Genomic DNA, 18,788 nt, shown 5'->3' with positions numbered 1-18,788 from the left:
GTTGCAGAGTAGATGTATAATTGATAAAGGAATGATATAGAGTTTTGCCCGGCGATCCATGGGAAGGTAGATCTATAAGTAATCAAATCTTACCAATTACCTTGCTAAAATAACCGTGGGGTTGACAATACAGTGGATCTTACATCAATCTGTTCGGCTACGGCACCGTCCTGCCGCCCGTCTAGCAGGCATACTCATTTGGAAGCAAGATATCAGTCTTGACACGGATTATAAAAGTCATGTCTTGTTTGTGTGTCGCCAAGCTTGAATTTATGCTTGCATCGAGAACACTAATTTCATAAAAGAAGCAAGTTCAGCATAGCCCTTACCGATATATTTAGGGCATACACTTGAAACTCGGCTAGATGATAATTCACAGATCATCTAGGATTGGTAACATCCCTGACTACTCACTTAGGCTATATTCTAAATGCGTTGCAGCAGGCTAGATATTGTAGTTATCAAGAACATGCATCTCAACTCAGCATGTACAGTGTTAAAATGCACCACTTTCATCCCACAAACCCTATGACATCAGTTTCCTTTACCGCGACAGGACATCATTGTACAACCTTGCATCGAGTGTGTCATCGCAACCGAGACATCGACAGTTTCACTGCCTGGGCAACTCACAACCGAAGTCAATGGGTACTGGTCATCGGATTGACTCTTCTTCGCAGCTTCGAGATCCACGGCAGCGGAATTTCCGGGTGATCGAGCGACAGTTGATGACGAAGACCACCAAGAGGACGCCGAGATAAGTTTGCTGAAATAGGCTTTGTAACTCGAGATAAGAGGCGTTTGCAGCATATGTGTGAAGAATTTGGCCGCCGATGGCAGACAGCCAGCAATTATGCCGCCTCCAATTTCGGGAAGTGTGCAGACGCCAAGGAGGTATATCAGGTAGGATTTGTTGTTCTCGGTATTAAGGAGTCTTACTGCGTAGTAGATCTTAAGCGATGATCCGACGCAGGCGCTGGATATAGCACAATTAATCAGAATGTTGCCCGGAGGCACTCTCAAGGCATGAGTGAGGACTGGATGGATGAACATACATCAAGCCAAACAGAAACACCACGGAAATAGCATGTTTCTTCCGGGGCGACATCTGGAGCTTCCAGACTTTCAGATGAGGGAGAATCAAAATTGTCAGATCGGATATAGTATTGATAATTCCTGCCACAAACATCTGTAGCTCTGTATTGAGGCATTTGCCCTCTGTTCTTAGAACGTCCCAGTATTTCGAGATAGGATTGCAGGCGAAGATGATCGTAAAGGTGAAGACGGTATAGTATAGAATGTTAATGCAGATAAGACAGTGGCAGGTCCAGAAGAAATAATCTCGCTTCAGGCTGAAGATCTCGAGGAATTGCCGGAGTATTGAGATCTTGATAAAGCAGATGATGATAGAATACATAATGAGGCCGGTGTGGAACCACTATTTTGATATTGGTCAGGAATATACTGGAGTGACTTGCGTATTTGTTTCGATGGACCCATACATGTAACACTTCGATCAAGTTCTTCACCTGCAGGTTCCATTGGTCTATACCTGGGGCAATATCCCCAACTTTCCATGCGATTGGGAAGTAGCCAATTGATAGTGCCTAGCCTTGTTAAATCCGGCGCGGTAGTGGGAGGAGGCATCATGTAACTATACCCAAGCTACAATCATGGCATCTTATGCAGTATGTTAGCAGCCCGGTCGATCTATGTGGAATAGCCATTACTTACAGTCAGATATCCTGAAGGATCTAATAATAAAAGCCTTCGTGTAGATGCGGATAGCAAAGGTGATCAAAGCCAGACTCCAGAAGACGAGGATTAGAGCCCGCCCGACGGCTTGCAGATTAGGGGGATCAGCAAGATTGGGAACGACTCCCGAAGGGGGAGAGGCAGCTGGACCATCAAGGAGAGCTTGACGCTGTTCAGACGAAAGTATCATATTGCTAGTGAGAAGAAAAGGAAAGTCTTAGTGTGACCGGAACAAGCCTCCAACGAGACCATCAAGAGGACTTATATGTGAAAGAGACATTAGTCCGTTGTCAGGAACTTCTCCCGCAGTACTACTCACTTCATGCTTCACGTAGGCTTTCCTTTCCCTATCCTTCTTCGGGAGCTTACAACACTCTTCAAGCAGGGAACTGGGACTTACGGGGCTTACATTAGATCTTACAACCCGCTGTCTGCCACCCCCAGGCACTAAAATGCCTTGAGGAACATGACATTGCCGGGTTTAGCGAGATCTTATCCCCTCTCTCGTGGAAGTATGTAAGCGCTAGTTATTCGGCTCGATTTCAAGGCAGGGAATCCCATCAGCCGGGTCTCTCGTTCATTGGTCAAAGATAGAAAAAGAAAACACACGTTGCGCCCACCCAGGGAAGACCCTTCATACTTGGGGCCGTGAGCGACATGACTAAGTTCACAACCTCCTTGTCAAGCCTACCAACTCTCAGCAAAGATGATGCATGTCTCGCCCAGTTTAGAAGAAGGCTGGCGCAAGCAAAGTCTCTGTAAAACTAGCCCCAACTTCATGTCTTTGCAGTGTGTTTGCGAATGAAGTTGTATAATTAGCTCGGTTAAGTAATAAGCATAAGCCGTCTGTGTTCATGTAACGCCGACTTTTAAATGGTACCAACTTCAATTCGACTATTAAGTACATAGTAATTTAATATTACCCCGCCACAGTGGGATCTGTCTGTAGGAAAGCTAGGTTATTATAACGAACAGGTTATATAGCCAACAAGGGTCTCCACCCCGGTTCGGTTCGGAATTGCCCGTTCGGGCCGGAAGAACCCGCTCAGCACGGGACTTCCACTTACGGAGTACTCAGTTAAGCTTGCTGATCCTTTGTTGTTCCTGTCAGAAAAAGGGAAAAGTTAGAACCCCATACGCATTATTTGTAACATAGGAGAGACAGTACAAACACGCCGTCTTAGTCAACTGGCCCCCAACGGCTAACGTAATCCCAAATGTGGTGTCTCACTCGCCTGTAGCCATGAGGGCCGACGTTGATTACGGTGGACCACGCTATACTACGCTATACTATGACATTCTACAGCCAATCACCGTGTGGTCCCTGGTTTCTTTCAACAATCATACTAGTCATGTGATCGCTCACCTTTTTCTGGACGACCGGCACAACATTGCATTTGTATTTAACACAACTTGCTCATTTCAACACATTCCAGCTCAACAACGGCCATTACAACATTGTACTATACTACTCAATAGCCTGTTTGAGATTTGATCGCACTGATGGCGCAAACAACTTCTTTCGCTCTCATAACCGGCTGTAGCAGTGGTATTGGAAAAGCGCTCGCAGTAGCGTTCGCAGCCCAAGGAGTCACCGTTCTTGCGACCGCCCGACGTGTCGAATACCTCAAGGAGCTAACAAGCGAGCACGAGAATATCGAAGCTTTTGAACTGGAGCTTAGCAGTCCAGAGAGTATTGCCAAGCTGAAGGATGCGGTATCCGAGCGCACCGATGGCCGGTTAGATTTCCTGGTCAACAATGCAGGAACGCATTACGCATCCACCGCAATGGACCTTGAGATCGAAGAGGTTGAGAAAGTGTTTCAAGTCAATCTCTTTGCTGTCATGCGCCTTTGCCAGATCTTCATTCCGCTTCTCCGCAACTCACCTCGCGGACGTATTGTGCAGCTTGGAAGCGTGACAAGGAACGTGCCCATGGTCTGGCAGGCGCCTTATAATGCCTCCAAGGCGGCCCTCAGTCAGTATTCCAAGACACTCCGCTTGGTAAGCCTGCCCTCCTGCCCCCATGCCTCATTGTCACTTTGTCCCATCCCATATTCCTGTAATTGACCTGCATTCTAGGAGGTCAAGCCTTTTGGAATAGAGGTCATTGAGCTTGTCACCGGCTTCGTGCAGAGTAACATTCTACACCATGGAATGCATGCTCCCGAGACGTCCCTCTATCTCCCACTCAAGAAGACCATCGAGGAGATCAAGTACGAAGGCAACGCAAATGGCATGCCGGCAGATGCTTATGCGAGATCCGTGGTTGCGAAGCTGGTGAAGCCACAGGTCAGTGCTGAAATATGGGAAGGCGTTCACGCGCGCACTCTTCGATTACTCGTTACCATTTTACCACTGCGGCTATTTGTAAGTCCGACTCTCATGATGGCTGAAACTGGTTCTTGAATTTTGACCAATGTTTTTGTAGAATTGGTTCTTTTACCGAAGGTTCAAGCTTAGCCTTCTGGAAAGTCGCGAAGGTGATAAGCCTAAAAGCTCGTGAAAGCCAAAAGCTTGGCCTAGATTCAGTTTGTGCCTGATATGGTCTTTACTTAGATCTGGGATAGGCTGTGTTGATGGTATTCACTGCACAATTGCTGTACAGTTTCAAAACGTGGATTATTGGAATTTGGGGTTATTGTCTGATAGAACATTTGGTCAGTCAAGGCAGCTATTTCCTCTGGAGGCATTTTGTCGAATGGTCCACTTGCCCCCTAAGCCGCAGATGAGGTTGTATCTCCCAACTGTGGATGATGCTTTCAAGTGACTTGATCGGAACCAGGTCTGGAACTTGGGTTTTGCATGACTCGCACGAGGCATTCTTGGCAAGGTGGGTTTGACCGAAGGAAACTGTTACACAGACTGCCGGCTACAAATGCCTTTCTAGGCCAGAAGGCATTATTATAAGGTTCTTGCCGACACGGTCCAATTAGGTTTAGTAAACACGTATCTATTTCAACGAATCTCTGTCTCTTCGACGTCTATCTCTACAGTTTTCAAGATACCTTTCTGGCTTGTACGGCTGTCAGCAATTGAAGTCGCCCCATGGTCCACCAGTCGTGAGCCACGACATCGCCATTCATGTATTTCATCCAGCTCATTATCTTCCATCTGTGATAAGCTCTCAATGGGTCCATTTCTCCACCCTGATGCCCCATTGGAACTCCATCTTTGTCTTTTGGACAAATTGTATCGGTTTGATCTCCTCGTGCTTTGGAGCTCGCTACTAATGGCTGTGGAGGCCTTTCCTCTGATATGGCGGAAGAAAGATGGCACTGCGGGCAAAGAGCTAGCAATTATACCGGCACTAATCTCGGCAGACCTGGAGAAGATCATCACCGTCAATAAACTCTGTCTTTGACTGGAAGGAAACGGAAAGCTTACGTCCAGAGAAACTCTGGGAACCAGTCATATGCCCTATCAGATGTGTTGTTCTTTTGGACACTGATACTAATCCGCATAGCACTTGAGAAACACGCACTAGTATTTGGTCAACGCTCTTGTCAGTATCAAGCTTCTGAAGCCATGACATATCATCCGGATACTTACAAGAGGCCAGCAGCGAAAATGGCCGAAATACCTAATTTCTGAGTATTTCGCATATGAAGACGCCAGACAGAGAATATGGGTAGGATCAATAGCGAGAAATCCGAAATGGTGTTCAGGATAGCGGTCGCCAGGATCATCACGTTCACATTTACGCAATGTCCATGAACGTCAGGGTGCCAGATTTTCTCGCGAGGTACGCACGCGAAGATCTCGAGAAGGGTGTCCGCTAGGTAGAATGCGGCGTTGAACCAGAGAAGGCCGTGGATGAAGATGTACATCCAACTTCTTTTGGCTGGAGCAAAAACGCGGAGGTAAAGCAATAGAATGGACAGCTTGGTGATGAATATCAGGGGGCCGTACATGATCTGCGACGCGTTGGCGAGCTGGTCCGTACGACCGGTTAACACCTGCACGGCAAAATACGACTTCTAAGGTAGAATCGTCCTACCTTTGCATATTGCACAAGGTCCTCTTTGGCAACTTCTGTTTCATGGATGCCACTGCCTACTTTATCGGCTTCCAACGAAATGGTAGCATATCCTATAAACCCAACCTATTCACCGAACTGTTAGCCTCGTCTGTTTTCTTTCTCATTTCTTTCCGCCTTTTATTATTTTCTGTTATAATAATACAACTATACAATCGGAATCACTCACTGAAGCAATTAGGCAAGTATCTTTCACAACTCTTGGTTAGCTCGCTGTTTCCTCCCCAAATATTCGGCACATACAATCTTCCCAGCTTGCAGATCGCCTTAAGAAGAACTTCGTATAAATTCTCATCGCCATCACTAGAGCACTCGCAGCAAGGCATGTTGATTGACATACCACGTTCCACGGCCTCAGAGAATTGCGATAGCTGTACGATGCGACATCCTGCATGTCTGCTTAGGTTGCCCACAGGATCCTTCATGTAAATGATTGGATGCTCTTAAAGTTCTCCGATAATCTTGAAGAATAAAAGAGGTACAAAGGAAAAATGGAGGCTGGAGATAGAAGGATACAGCAAGATTGACCAACAAACAAGGAAAAAAAGATCAGGGGTCAATGTTGTCCTCGCCATGTTTTGCAATGCTAACTCTACAGTACTATAGCAGAAAACTTACCTATTGACTAAGAATCACGAGATTGGATATGATTCTGGAGTATTGGGCCATGCCGATTTGGCCCGAATAAATTAACTAGTGACCAGGATCTTGCGAGTTGTCGACGTGTAAGCTATGGTACCTTCCTGCATATTGCGGCTGGAAAGATGGCATCTGCGTGTCTCGCAAAAACGAAAGTTATATTAATGTACTAGGGCTTTAAGATAAATGCATGATTGGGTTCTGGTTACTCCGAGGCATCCCCACCATCTCAAGGCTTACGAGGTGGGTCACGCCGAAGGATTGATAACCCTCACACGCTAAGCTTCTCGGTGGCTAGCGAACCCTGTGAAACGTTACATTCGTCCCTGCGCGGTTAAAAATTTTACTGTTGACTACAGGTTCCAGTTGTGGATTCTCCAGAATGGCACCACACTTACATTTCCGAAGAAAAACTATCATGAGGCGAGAAGGGTCTGTCGCCCTATGTGTGGGCTGGCCAACCTTATGAGGGAGTCTTCCTGTAGGTAATGTAACCATACTGGCATCCACAGCATGGCACTAAAAGGAAACCATGTGCGTACATCACAGATATCCTGACCCTCGAACCTTACGGGGGAATCTACTACCAAGCTAGAGCCATGGGTGGGTACATCCATCGTAACAGCTGGACCAATAATGTACCATATCTTAACAATACCTCAATAGTGAGCCCTGGTCCTCGCCGATTAAAAATAAATTAATTTACCAGACCCTGATGATAGAACAAAATCGAGACGGTTTCAGCTTGTAAGTTCAGAGTGACGCGTCAACACGACGATCGCTAACGATCCTCTCCCAGGCTTCCTCAAAATCCCGCTGCACATCGTGTCCATAGCACCAGGCTTGTGTTTGTGGGTCGGTCATGCCGTAGGGGCTTTTCTCAAGCGGTATTCCTTCCACCGAAGGCCGCATTGCATTGTCTCTGGCTTCTTGTTCTGGGCCATCGCAAAGATGAAGCACTCTTCCGTTAGCAAGGCTCGCCTGCTGGACTTGTTTCGCCCGGCGGATACGTAACTTTTCGACTAACTGGAGCACCAGTCGAAGATCACGCTTGTCAGTCACATAAGCTAGAGCTTTACTTAACGTAGCTGCATCCTCGACTGCCATAGTGACACCTGGAATGAATGAGATGATCAATAAATACTCCCACCATGATAGCACATCAACGAAATGAAGCGTAGCGTACCCATTGATAAGTATGGCACCATGGCATGAGCCGCATCGCCGATGAGGATGAATTTTCCGGAGTCAGAGACCCATTTATCGAGGGGCTCTACCTCAAACAGGGGCCAGTTATGAATTGATTTCTTCTTTTGTACAATCTTCATCAGCCTAGAGCCTACTGTGTTAGTCAAACACTATTGGTCCAAATGTTGCTTCTCGAGTATTAGATAGTCATACATCGGGTCCCAATCATGGAAATAAGACAACATCTCTTGGGTTAATTCTTCCTGGGACATGTTGGAAGTGTCACTCGCATCGGGGTGCGAGAGTACCAGGTTCAAGCGTGTGCCATTGGATATCATGTAGGCCATGGCGGAGCAGTTATTACCTAGCCTGATAACTGTGAGTGAAATGAAACGTTATTTTGATGCTGGAATCTGATCAGAACAAATACCAGAGGTTGAGGTTCGGATTAGAGACAATCCATGCTGTCTCTGCATCCGCCAGGAGATCGGAGACCTCGACTATAAGTCGATATGCGGCAACCCCTGTCTTACGAGGTCCTCCTTTTTCGGTAGATCCCAGTAACTTCGTCCTCGCAAACGAATTGATACCTTTCTATCATATCAGCTGATGTATGGGTCTGCTTTGTGATCGTCACGTACCATCAACTGCAACTACGAGGTCGGGACGTACGATTTCGCCCGTTGCCAAAGTAATTGTTGGCGCATCCATGTCGTAATCAACAGCGCGACTGGAAGTTCTGACATCAACGCCCTGTTTGAGCGCGTGCTGGCAAAGCACACTGTGCAGCTCAGCCCGGTGGATCACTAGGTATGGCGCGCCGAACCTATTCTCAAAATCCGGATTTAATTCAGTCCGAGCAATAAACCCTCCATCCCTCCATCGTCTCATGTTCAATTCGGAGGGTAGAGAAGACTTTTGCCACAGGTCTTCATTGATGCCCCAGTTGAGCCAGTAGCGAACACCATTCGGTGACATTTGCACACCAGCGCCAATCTATGCATGATCAATCGCTTTCCTAAGGATTTGCTTCTAATTCAGGGAAATCTTACCTCCGACAACTCTGGCGTAGACTCATAAACCGTGACATGGTGTCCATCTCGAGCCAAAGCAATGGCAGCTGACAAACCGCCAATACCAGCACCCACAATTGCAATACTCAGCTTGACCGCTGATGTGCTCTCATAGATTGGCTGGCTCATATTGAGGGTGTATGTATTGCTCTTCTTTTTAAGCTGATAAAACGTATTGAACTCGAGGAAAGAGATGGAACCTTCACAGTGTTAATGGAAATCCCTTGATTTGTTGCCCCTCGTATAAATTATTGTTAAACTTTAACCCCACCGTTATGTCGAACCCTTGTTGATCTTGACACAACTACTGCACACTAACTTGGGATCCATACGGATCCACCTACTACTGCTGTATTGTGACATTAATTTAGTGTTAATATAGTCTCATTAACTGTGGCCCGCGGTTGCACCGGAGAGAGTTAGACTTAGGCCGGAATGATTATAATAACATTGAGCAAGGGGCTTAGCCTTTGTAACACGAGAAAAGAGAGCACTTTGTTGGGAATTCCGTTGCTTGAGTTGAACATACGGAGTGGAGTATTGCTAGCAATGCTGAGGCCGTAAAATTCTCTTGTCTCTTCTTGTCTGGCGATTTGGTTCTCGTGCAGTGCCGCAATTGTAAACTACTCAAACCGACATATTTGTCTTGTCCGGTTTGGACCGGGGGATTTCGACTGTCTATCCTAGCATTTCCTTCTACTTCTTGTTTTCTTTCTTCAACATCCAACAGCCACCTTCTATTGCACAGCGGCCTTCGATTGAGCATCAATACTATAGGACCTGAAGGACGTGCCCATTCCAGCGCGATGGTGGTTTACAATAGGAGTAAGTCATCCCCATGTGCTTACAGAGGGTTGCATTGCTTTGGCATGAACCTCTTTTAAGCAATTAGTTACTCAGCCGACGCACTGACAGCGCCATAGAGTCCGAAGGTGATGTCACAGTTGATTCCAATAGTGTCAGCGAGGAGTTCGCTGACACTGTCTCGGGTATCAACGAGAAGCGATTGATGTTCAAGATCGATGCCCATGTTTTGCCAATTCTGTGCATACTGTACTTTCTGGCCTTTTTAGATCGGTGTGTTTAATAACTGCAGCACATTGGTTGTGTCTGCATTCCTGTTGTTACCTTTTTACACTTACGAATACTTACGCTGCGTGGAGTCAAACAGGATTAACATGGGTCATGCAGTCGTTTTTGGACTTGAAGAGGATTTGGGAATGGACCCTAAATCGAATCAGTTCAACACGGCGTTGACGATATTTTTTGTGCCATACGTGCTGCTGGAGGTCCCATCAAACATCGTTCTCAAGAAACTGCAACCCCACGTCTGGTGTATGTCCCTTACCTGTGAATCCAGGTTTATACCACCATACAAAGAGTTATGCATAAGGATGCGGCTAATACTAGACGGCAGTGGCAGGATGTATGTTTTGTTTCGGTATCCTGACAATTGGTCAAGGTTTCGGTACGCTTCCTGCTCCTCGTTAAATGGAAAGCAATACAATTCCTAACGTGCCTCATCGAAAAGTGAAAAGCTACGGTGGTCTCCTAGTGACACGGTTCTTCATCGGTGTGACAGAATCCGGAATGTTTCCTGGATGTAAGTAAATTCTGAATGCGAAACCAAGCAGGTGATCTAACCTGACTGTCCAGGCTACTACCTCATTGGAATGTGGTACAGACGTCCAGATGCCCTCCGCCGATATACATATTTTTTCAACTCAACGACGCTTGCGGGCGCATTTGGAGGACTGATAGCATACGGCACAGGATATATGCAGGGTATGAGAGGATATGGAGCCTGGCGTTGGCTTTTTATCATTGAGGGAGCCGTAACATGCTTTGTTGCTGTTCTCGCTTGGTTCCTTATCTCGGATTTTCCCGAGCAGGCCAGGTGGCTGACCGAGGCCGAGCGGCGATGGATGAAGAAGAGAATGGAGATTGAACATGGGACCGAGTCAGCGGAGGATCCTATACGTTTCATTGACGTGGTTGAGGTTCTCAAGGACTACAGGATCTGCTTGGGCGCGCTCATATACTTTTCTTTCTTGGTGCCATCATATGTATGTGCTCCTTTAGCCGATCTTAGATATCATCCTGACTATCGTCTAGTGTTACGCATACTTTTCACCGACAATCATCAAATCCTACGGCTACAGCACTCTGCAGACGCAACTACATTCCGTTCCTCCTTTAGCAATGGCCTTTTTCCTATCTCTCGGAATTGCATTTACCTCCGATCGACTACGACACCGCTATCTATTCGTTCTCTTCAATCTCCTGGTCGCAATCGCCGGGATCGCAATCCTGCTATCCGTCCACGATAAACCCCGAGTCCAGTATGCCGCACTGTTTCTCGTGGTCTTCGGTCCGTACTGTGGTATGCCGGTCGCCATCTGCTGGTTCACTATGAACGTAGGAGGCCACCGACGGCGCGCGATCGGTACAGCGCTGCAACTCGGGTTCGGGGAGATCGCGGGAATAGTGTCCACGTTCCTCTTTAAGGCCAAGGAGGCTCCGTACTACCATACCGGGTACAGTGTGGCCATTTCTTTCTTCACCCTGGCCGCATTCTGGTCCACTTGCTATTTTTTTGCGTGCTGGATGGAGAACCGTAGGCGGGGTCGATTGATGTCGGATGCGGTTGATTCGCCTGAGAGTACAATGGTTGGGGATGGCGACTTGGATGTGTCATATCGATATATGCTGTAGATCTATGAGTGTCAGGGTGAGTGTGGTAGTTTCGGGGATGGTGCTTAAGGTGACTACCAACGACGAGGTCATGGTTAATACGAGTTCTAGTCAAGTGGCTTGTTCTTTGGATAATTAAGTATCATCGAGCGTAATGTCCCCAAAGTGTAAGTTGTCATACCATGTCTAGTGTCTCGAAGCTTACAAGAGTATATCCTACTCAGGCTACGGCAGCTGTCGACTCTTACGCGTTTCATATTATACAGATAGACTCCGACAGTGGAGTTAGTTATCCTCATGAATAATGACCTTTGATATATCTCACTCCGGCTGATGGCTGGGGTTATTTTGCAACCTTTACTTATTGCATAATAGACCTGTTAATCAGAGTATAAAGGGGAGAGATTGATACTAGAACACGACATAAGAGAAAGACAATAGTTTTACAAAATTCAAGAAAGTGATATTGGTCATTGTAATCATGCAAAACAGCAGTAGAAAAGTTTCACCAAAACCCAACCGACTTAAACGCACCCGAATACCACTGCGAAGTCAAAGCAACCGCAGCCGAAAACAACAAGATCATCGGCCACATACCTCCACTCAATCGATTCGCATCCGGCCTTTTCTTTGTAGTTGGGATTCTAGCAGCCTCACCCCCATACCGACACATCGTAACAGCTGAAATAAGATTCCCCGTAACACAGTATAGCATCGCATTGACCAGATGCCACTCATCGGTCGATAATTGGCCCGTGGAGAGTAAATCCCCTAATTCTCGGTCCATTTGGCGTTCTGTTTCCATTTGGTTTGCATATGCAAGCGCTTTCGCTGCTTCGTCGCTTTTCAAAGAGAAGAGATCTCGGATAATGGCGGTCCCGTTGGTTGTCAGGAATTGCTTAGCATTTCCAGACAGCCAGTGCTTTTTCTCTTTATCAAACGAGGCGATATCGTTAGATTCTAGCATCTGGTCTGAGAATAGGCGGACGATACGGGCCATTTTTGGCTCTTGGAGACTGAGATTCGAACCGATTGAGAATTTGGCTGAGTTCCAGCATACCCTTTTCTAGGTTACAGACTTTATAATATGTATAGAGAGAGGGGGGTAACATACATCATGCCTCCGTCATTGAAGCGATAATCCATAAAGTCGGTGAAAGTTTTCATCTCTTTGGCCGGGGTTGGGTGTTTAATATAATTAGTTAGGAACTCGATGAGCCCTGTGCCACCATTACCACCAGCGCGTTCATCCTCTTCATAGACTGCCTCAATTGACTTCCAGACGGCTTCTTGGAGTGGGGTTTTGGGGTGAAGGTCTTTGTTATTAATTGGCGGCATCAGGGAGAGGAAGAAGGTTTGATTCTATCAACTTAGTATCGAATAATAGAACCGATTTTAATTGTAGAAACCTTACATGGTCATGTTCATGATGTTCCCATGATTCTATGATTCCAGTTAACTAAAGTCTTTCATCCATCCCCATAATCACATATTGGGAGGACAGAACATACCATCAAATAGCAGTGAAAGACACTGCATTTCCGCCAACAATCTCATGCGATGCTCACTCGCAAAAGGATACATATATGTGACAAAACGTGAACTCCCGTTCTCCACCCGTTTGAGTTCTTTCATCGCCATATCAGCCACAGTAATCACATCTGGGCTTGGAGTACGCTTTGCAGTTTCATCCTGTGCAAAGGCCTGGAGGATCTTGGTGTATCCATCTACGACAGCCTGCCAGTGTATATTCTGTCGGACATTGGTGATGGATGAACGCCAGGGCATGTTGGCCTTGACGGGATCGAGCTTGATAGAGTGTTGGGTTAGGAGGGCATGTATTTCAGCCCGGTTAGGGATGCTCAAGGGCGAATCCGGTTGACAGTCCATATAATCGTTGAAGAGGAGGGATGTTGGTTGGACATATGGAACCAAGCCTTGAATCCAGTCATAGCAATATTGGATGGAGAGAAGATGGGGTCGGTCTATTTTGGAGCAGAGCCGCTCTTGACAGAGTGCTTGTTAAGTTGTTAGCTTTTGTGCGTATGTATGAGTAAAACATATTGTGTGGACGTACCAATGGAGGCGGTTTCCATATAAGTTCGCTTTTGAAGTTAGTCGGCAATGTTTCTGGGTGTTGATTGTTACCATTGAGGAGGCTTTTATAATCTCTTACAATAACCAGCGCCACCGTCTAGTAAGGCTGGCTTTTCCTTTGCTCATGCACTTTCAAATTTTTAATTCAGCACAGACTAATGCACTAACTTGGTCACTTTATGTGGTCACGAGATAAAGACCTGTATGAAATTAATTTAATTAAAGGATTGCTTTTGCTTTCGGCTATACATGGAATTCCTTCCTAGCGAATAGGTTGCGTTCAAGGTTTGAGACGTGAGCGCTCCATACCTTTGCCATATGTGACACATATGGATATGAGGGGCAGATAGTCAAAGATGATGATATGAAAACTTTAGAAACAAACGGATCGTTTTTGTTGTATTACGCATACGCCATATAGGTAGTGGTTTAGGACATCGAACTTCAGAGTCCGATACCTCTGGTCTTCGCGGCTAAATAGGTCTAAGCCCAACCGGATTCCTACGATAAGAATCCACAGGAGATCAGGCCCATATTCGGTAGCGATGTACTTATTGTCGGAAGATCTGGTGTTAGCTTTGACATACCTTTGCGCACGTACTGTGGCTGTGAAAGTTGATCCCGTACAATTATAAGATTAGGTCGGTTTAAACCTAAATAGACACGGTATCTCGTTGAAGTCTAATCCTAGAACTATACAAACTAGTGTGTGAGTGTCTCTTTGGTTGATAGCCGATCAACGCTGGGACATACTTTTGCCTTGAGAGAACTATTAACAACAGGTCAATCCTTGAGAAATCTTATCTTGCATTAGTATCGGAAAATGCACCTACTGTGACCTAATCTATCCAATGGCAGTGTAGGTTAAAAATTTCAGGTCAACATAAGGAAACTTAAATACGCGCTTAGCGTATGCTACAAACGTATTTTCAGTTTTTACGCGCATCCCCCCCACCTCACGAGGTTAAGCGAGACACGGTTACCACGCAGTAAGCGGGTTATACCGCTCGGAATTCTTGATTGGAAAGGACCCGCCTGTAGTCCCTTGAGTTTGTCCATAATCCTTAGCGTTACCCTCGCATGGTAGACGATAGAGTGGGGTAGCCTTCTTCCGGCCCATGTCCTATAGTTGACAGGTGGCTACAGAGCTGCTAGAGTTGGCAGTTGGTGGTTCGGCAGTTGGGTCGGGAATTCTTGAAATAATTGAACTCGTTTTGTGAGTAAACACACCACGGAGTTCGTATTGGCCATTAATATGGTTTGTAGTAGGTATCTCGAGAAGTATCTACTGTACCTGTTGAATACATATGCGATGGGTAGACGGAAGCTGAAAAATTGTGCCATGAAAAATCCAGCTAGCTAGTCACTACTCATCTATCTAGAATCCTAGACTACTTCCAAGAGTGTTCAAAATTGAGCTGGGGTCGTCGTCACTCGCGAGCCATTCTTTTTGAATGAGGTCTCGATGCACCGAACTCCGACAGGAATATCGAATACTCGATGTCGGGAGCTTCATAATTAAAGTCTCTAAAACATTCGGAGGTTCCTTTACCCCTCCTGCATGGTTCAAATCAAACCCCCACGCCATCAAGGCCAAAACAATTAACAGACCATTGTTCGCCGTCTGCCTACCGGGGCAGATCCTTATCCCATACCCGAACAAAGCCGGACCAGGAAGGTTTGGGTTGTCTATCCATCGTTGAGGTTTGAATTCGGCTGGATCTTCAAAGTACTTGGGCTCACGGTTTATATGCCATTGGTTAGGTAGAATGATGGCATCCACTGGAATTCGATAGCCCATGTATTCATTTTCTTCCACGGCTGCATGTGGGACCGAGAAAGGCACGATTGGCGCTACCCGTATGCCCTCTTTCACGAAAGCATGTAGTCTAGGCAGATGTGCGAGATCATCCGCGGTTGGCAGTCGCTCCGGGCCCACTACTCGATCGATTTCCGATTGAACCTGGCGGAATTCATGGGAATGTGACACAGCCATCGCAACCAGGTTCGCAATCATCATAGACGATGTCATCCCCAACGCAAATTCCATTTCCACATTCCACATGCGGAAGGCGTCCTCTGACATTCCACCTATCTTTTGCTGGTGAGCAGCTTTGATCATGCTCCATGTTGGAGAGTTGATAGCGCGTTGTATATCCTCAGTATATTGTTGTCTGATGGACTCAAACCAGGCATTACCTTTGCTAGCACCCAGCCGGGCAACACCTGGTATGTGCTCGAGAATTGGAAATAGGTCAACCAGCGCATGTTCCACGCATATGGAAGCAATAAATTGGTCGGCTAGACCAAACTTGCCATTGCTCTTGGTCTGGGAGACTGATCCAATATTGGTGCCAAACAGCACAGTCGAAACAACGTTTGATGTAAAGCGATTGATATGATCGGCGATATCGTAGTTGGCATTCTCTAGCATGTTGAACAGATGTTGCTTTGCCGTCAGTAACTGAATTTCTGCTATCCCCTTGGCTGATCGTGAATTCACAAGGCTTAGTTGCACTCGATGGATGGCCTTCCATTTGTCACTGATCGGTAAAAAGATAGGCATCATAGACCGTGTCAGATTCTCGTTGACCCCAATAAACCGGGGTCGACTGCTGTTAACGGGTGTCTTTTCAAGGACATCCCGAATGGCTTGATTGGTGCTCAAGACGATAATCGTCCGTGATGCGACCTTGAAGCTCATTATAGGGCCATATTGATCACTCCATTGAGAAATAGTCTCCCACACCGCTTGTTTCCTTTTGAACTGAAGGATATTCCCAATAATAGGAAGAGGGGTCGGACCAGGAGGTAACGGAGAGCGTTGTTGCAGTTGCTTTTCGAAAAGCAGATAACAAGCCCAAAAACAAAGGAACAGGATGAGATGAAGAGTAAGATCCATTGTCTGGAATGATAGATAGCTTTTCGTGTTCACAATTCTTACAATGGTAGGTTTGAACCTGATGCCAAACTCTTTATATACATCCCGTGTTAAGCATTTGTGATACTGGATTTAATTGGATTGGTGTAGCAAGTCTATCCATGATCCATGGCAATTCTATCTGCATTACCACTGGACCTGAAAATTTCAAACTTCGTTTTTATTTTTGCTTTTGTGTTTACATGAAGATAAAGCTCTGGAAAAGATCGAAGTCTGCTCACGATAAATTAGGCTAATTGGATACGTCAACATCTGCAGATCTGAGGGATTTGGGCACCAACAAGCTCGTAATATGTCGATCTTTTTGAACACAAAATAGATGAGGATCTGGGTGTTCCTTGACGAACCTTAATTGACGGAACTAATTTCCATGGCGATTTACACGGACCATCTATATCAAATCGACTGATCTCAGAACTGCTAATGGTTGGAAGCAGACGCTAATAAAATGATCCACTTTTTCGAGGTACCAATGACAATCACTTGCATTATTTCCTAATTAAGTAGGGAGTTGTCATCGGCATAAATTTGGACAGTTTTTGGAGAAGCTCGCATGTTTTTCAAGCCATCACATTGTATAGCCGACACAGGTTGCTAACGGCCCATGCATCGCCATGGTTGCCTTGCCTATATCGAATTATTGAGCCGCGTGCACCTGGTCGATCGTATGCATGACTTAGCAAAGCCTTCGCTCAACGACGATCTGTAATCTCAGGTGATGTTTCTACCTGTCAACTAGAATTCGACTATTACTGCTCCAATCTATCGTCCCCAGTACCTTCAATATTCTCTTTTTCCAAATATCAATCAATCTGGTATCAATAATTCACGATGACAATAGTTTATGTTAGAACAGTTATGACCAAGTTCTTCGTGAGAAATAAAAGTCGTTCTGTCCGAAAAAGTCAAAATCCGCCAAATGGGGACAAACTTCGCTCCAAGGAATCGACTCCGGAAAGCAGTGGACGTCTTAGTAGCGACACGCAACCGGGCCAAGAGAAACAGGTTTGTGAAGATGGCAACAGTAAAGTGTCCACCAAACCAGAAAAGAATGTTGGTACTATCTAATATATTATATCACCCATTTTGACTGGTAATCTCTAGATCGTACTGGCTCCCTACAATTACATAGCCGGATTGCCCTCGAAGAACGTGAGAGAAATATTCATTCAAGGCATTCACATATGGATTCAGGTTCCCCAGCCGACCCTTGAATCTATCAAATCTATTACTAACATCCTTCACCAATCAAGTCTTATGTAAGTACTTCATACACAAGGATGGATATAAAGCTGGTAACAACTGTGAAGGTTCGATGATCTCGAAGACGAGTCTCAACTTCGTCGAGGGAAGCCCGCCACGCACATGTTGTATGGCCCAGCTCAGACCATCAATTCTGCCGTATATGCTCTGGTCAATACCTTCTCAGAAGTGCAGCGACTTGACAGCTCAGAGACAACGGAAATATTCATTGGTAAGATACTATACTTTAAGAACTATGCAAAGGATCTAGCTAAGCTATACAGATGAATTGCAAAACCTCCATTGTGGCCAATCATTTGACCTATACTGGAAGTACCATGGCCATATCCCTACTGTCGAGGAGTATATGATGATGATAGACCACAGTAAGTGATATGGATCTCCCAGCTCTTTCCCATTAACGTCCTCACAAATTTAGAAACTGGTGGCTTGTTCCGACTCTGTGTGCGCCTCATGCAGGCTAAATCAATTAGTTCTGGGTAAGTTCAATACCGATATATTACTTCATGTCTAATATCAATATAGTCCACATCTAGAACTTACCCACTTCGTAAGCCTTCTAGGTCGTTTTTTTCAAATCCGCGATGATTACCAAAATCTCATGTCGGAAGAGGTATGTTGTTTCTATAATTCCATGGGATTTGACTTCTCTAATTATACATTCTTGGTTATAGTACTCCCATCAGAAAGGATTTTGCGAGGATTTTGACGAAGGCAAGATCTCACTGCCTTTGATATACTACATGCAAAGTTCTGGGTTAGAAAGTGATCAAGTTAAGGGTTTGTTGTTTAGTCGGCGGTCATCAGGCGATGGATTGCCACTTGGAATGAAGGAATTTATTCTCAAAGCAATGAAAACGAATGGAGCTATTGGAAAAACAAAGGCATTGCTACAGACGATGCATAATGATCTTCTTACGGAGCTTCATCGGCTAGAGGCTAGTTTTGGGTTAAAGAATCCGATTCTGGAGGGAATATTGACGAAGTTACAGGTCTAGTCCGAGTGATATGCTATTAGGGGAACATATATTAGATCCTAGTCTGAAAATACATTTGAAGTCTCGGCACACAGAGGGGTTTTGTTTGATCTATTCTCAAC

General features: G+C 45.7%; 8 protein-coding genes across 8 annotated transcripts; 3 read left to right on the top strand and 5 right to left on the bottom strand.

Annotated features, from left to right (window-relative positions):
* Positions 1-534: 534 nt before the first annotated feature.
* On the bottom strand, positions 535-1,945 carry F9C07_2232468 (uncharacterized protein; the record flags this gene model as incomplete). The annotated part of the gene is made up of 5 exons (XM_041291871.1): positions 535-976; positions 1,056-1,438; positions 1,503-1,607; positions 1,661-1,680; positions 1,735-1,945. 5 exons carry the CDS (start codon positions 1,943-1,945, stop codon positions 535-537), a joined length of 1,161 nt encoding a protein of 386 aa, XP_041146108.1.
* A 970-nt stretch (positions 1,946-2,915) lies between these two features.
* F9C07_1527235 (1-acyl dihydroxyacetone phosphate reductase) lies at positions 2,916-4,487 on the top strand. The gene is made up of 3 exons (XM_041285827.2): positions 2,916-3,759; positions 3,838-4,125; positions 4,187-4,487. The coding sequence occupies exons 1-3, from the start codon at positions 3,259-3,261 to the stop codon at positions 4,259-4,261; spliced, it is 864 nt and encodes a 287-aa protein (XP_041146107.1). The 5' UTR covers positions 2,916-3,258; the 3' UTR covers positions 4,262-4,487.
* Positions 4,488-4,695: 208 nt separating this feature from the next.
* Positions 4,696-6,188, bottom strand: F9C07_3829 (uncharacterized protein; the record flags this gene model as incomplete). Its single annotated transcript, XM_041291870.2, has 5 exons — positions 4,696-5,080; positions 5,143-5,238; positions 5,308-5,690; positions 5,756-5,860; positions 6,135-6,188. 5 exons carry the CDS (start codon positions 6,186-6,188, stop codon positions 4,714-4,716), a joined length of 1,005 nt encoding a protein of 334 aa, XP_041146106.2. The 3' UTR covers positions 4,696-4,713.
* Positions 6,189-7,186: 998 nt separating this feature from the next.
* Positions 7,187-8,823, bottom strand: F9C07_3828 (putative monooxygenase; the record flags this gene model as incomplete). The annotated part of the gene is made up of 6 exons (XM_041291869.2): positions 7,187-7,548; positions 7,620-7,765; positions 7,835-7,990; positions 8,052-8,211; positions 8,263-8,617; positions 8,674-8,823. 6 exons carry the CDS (start codon positions 8,821-8,823, stop codon positions 7,187-7,189), a joined length of 1,329 nt encoding a protein of 442 aa, XP_041146105.2.
* A 382-nt stretch (positions 8,824-9,205) lies between these two features.
* F9C07_3827 (putative allantoate permease) lies at positions 9,206-11,624 on the top strand. Its single transcript, XM_071511140.1, has 7 exons — positions 9,206-9,519; positions 9,618-9,771; positions 9,866-10,029; positions 10,112-10,162; positions 10,226-10,297; positions 10,351-10,760; positions 10,810-11,624. The coding sequence occupies exons 1-7, from the start codon at positions 9,501-9,503 to the stop codon at positions 11,407-11,409; spliced, it is 1,470 nt and encodes a 489-aa protein (XP_071366404.1). The 5' UTR covers positions 9,206-9,500; the 3' UTR covers positions 11,410-11,624.
* Positions 11,625-11,893: 269 nt separating this feature from the next.
* F9C07_2244110 (isoprenoid synthase domain-containing protein) lies at positions 11,894-13,484 on the bottom strand (the record flags this gene model as incomplete). The annotated part of the gene is made up of 5 exons (XM_071510030.1): positions 11,894-12,449; positions 12,503-12,750; positions 12,803-12,831; positions 12,900-13,406; positions 13,466-13,484. 5 exons carry the CDS (start codon positions 13,482-13,484, stop codon positions 11,894-11,896), a joined length of 1,359 nt encoding a protein of 452 aa, XP_071366403.1.
* A 1,379-nt stretch (positions 13,485-14,863) lies between these two features.
* F9C07_2283380 (putative cytochrome P450) lies at positions 14,864-16,692 on the bottom strand (the record flags this gene model as incomplete). The annotated part of the gene is made up of 2 exons (XM_071510631.1): positions 15,097-16,692; positions 14,864-15,042 (listed from the first exon to the last, which is right to left on the bottom strand). Exons 1-2 carry the CDS (start codon positions 16,385-16,387, stop codon positions 14,864-14,866), a joined length of 1,470 nt encoding a protein of 489 aa, XP_071366402.1. The 5' UTR covers positions 16,388-16,692.
* A 311-nt stretch (positions 16,693-17,003) lies between these two features.
* Positions 17,004-18,753, top strand: F9C07_2244108 (geranylgeranyl pyrophosphate synthase). Its single transcript, XM_041285826.2, has 7 exons — positions 17,004-17,479; positions 17,531-17,685; positions 17,737-17,900; positions 17,953-18,054; positions 18,108-18,168; positions 18,215-18,302; positions 18,364-18,753. The coding sequence occupies exons 1-7, from the start codon at positions 17,258-17,260 to the stop codon at positions 18,685-18,687; spliced, it is 1,116 nt and encodes a 371-aa protein (XP_041146101.2). The 5' UTR covers positions 17,004-17,257; the 3' UTR covers positions 18,688-18,753.
* Positions 18,754-18,788: the final 35 nt, after the last annotated feature.

The sequence above is a fragment of the Aspergillus flavus genome, chromosome 4 (genome assembly GCF_009017415.1).
Source record: "Aspergillus flavus chromosome 4, complete sequence".
NCBI classification, from domain to species: Eukaryota; Fungi; Ascomycota; class Eurotiomycetes; order Eurotiales; family Aspergillaceae; genus Aspergillus; species Aspergillus flavus.
The sequence above is the reverse complement of the archived record's forward strand: the minus strand, read 5'-3'. Positions and strand labels throughout refer to the sequence as shown.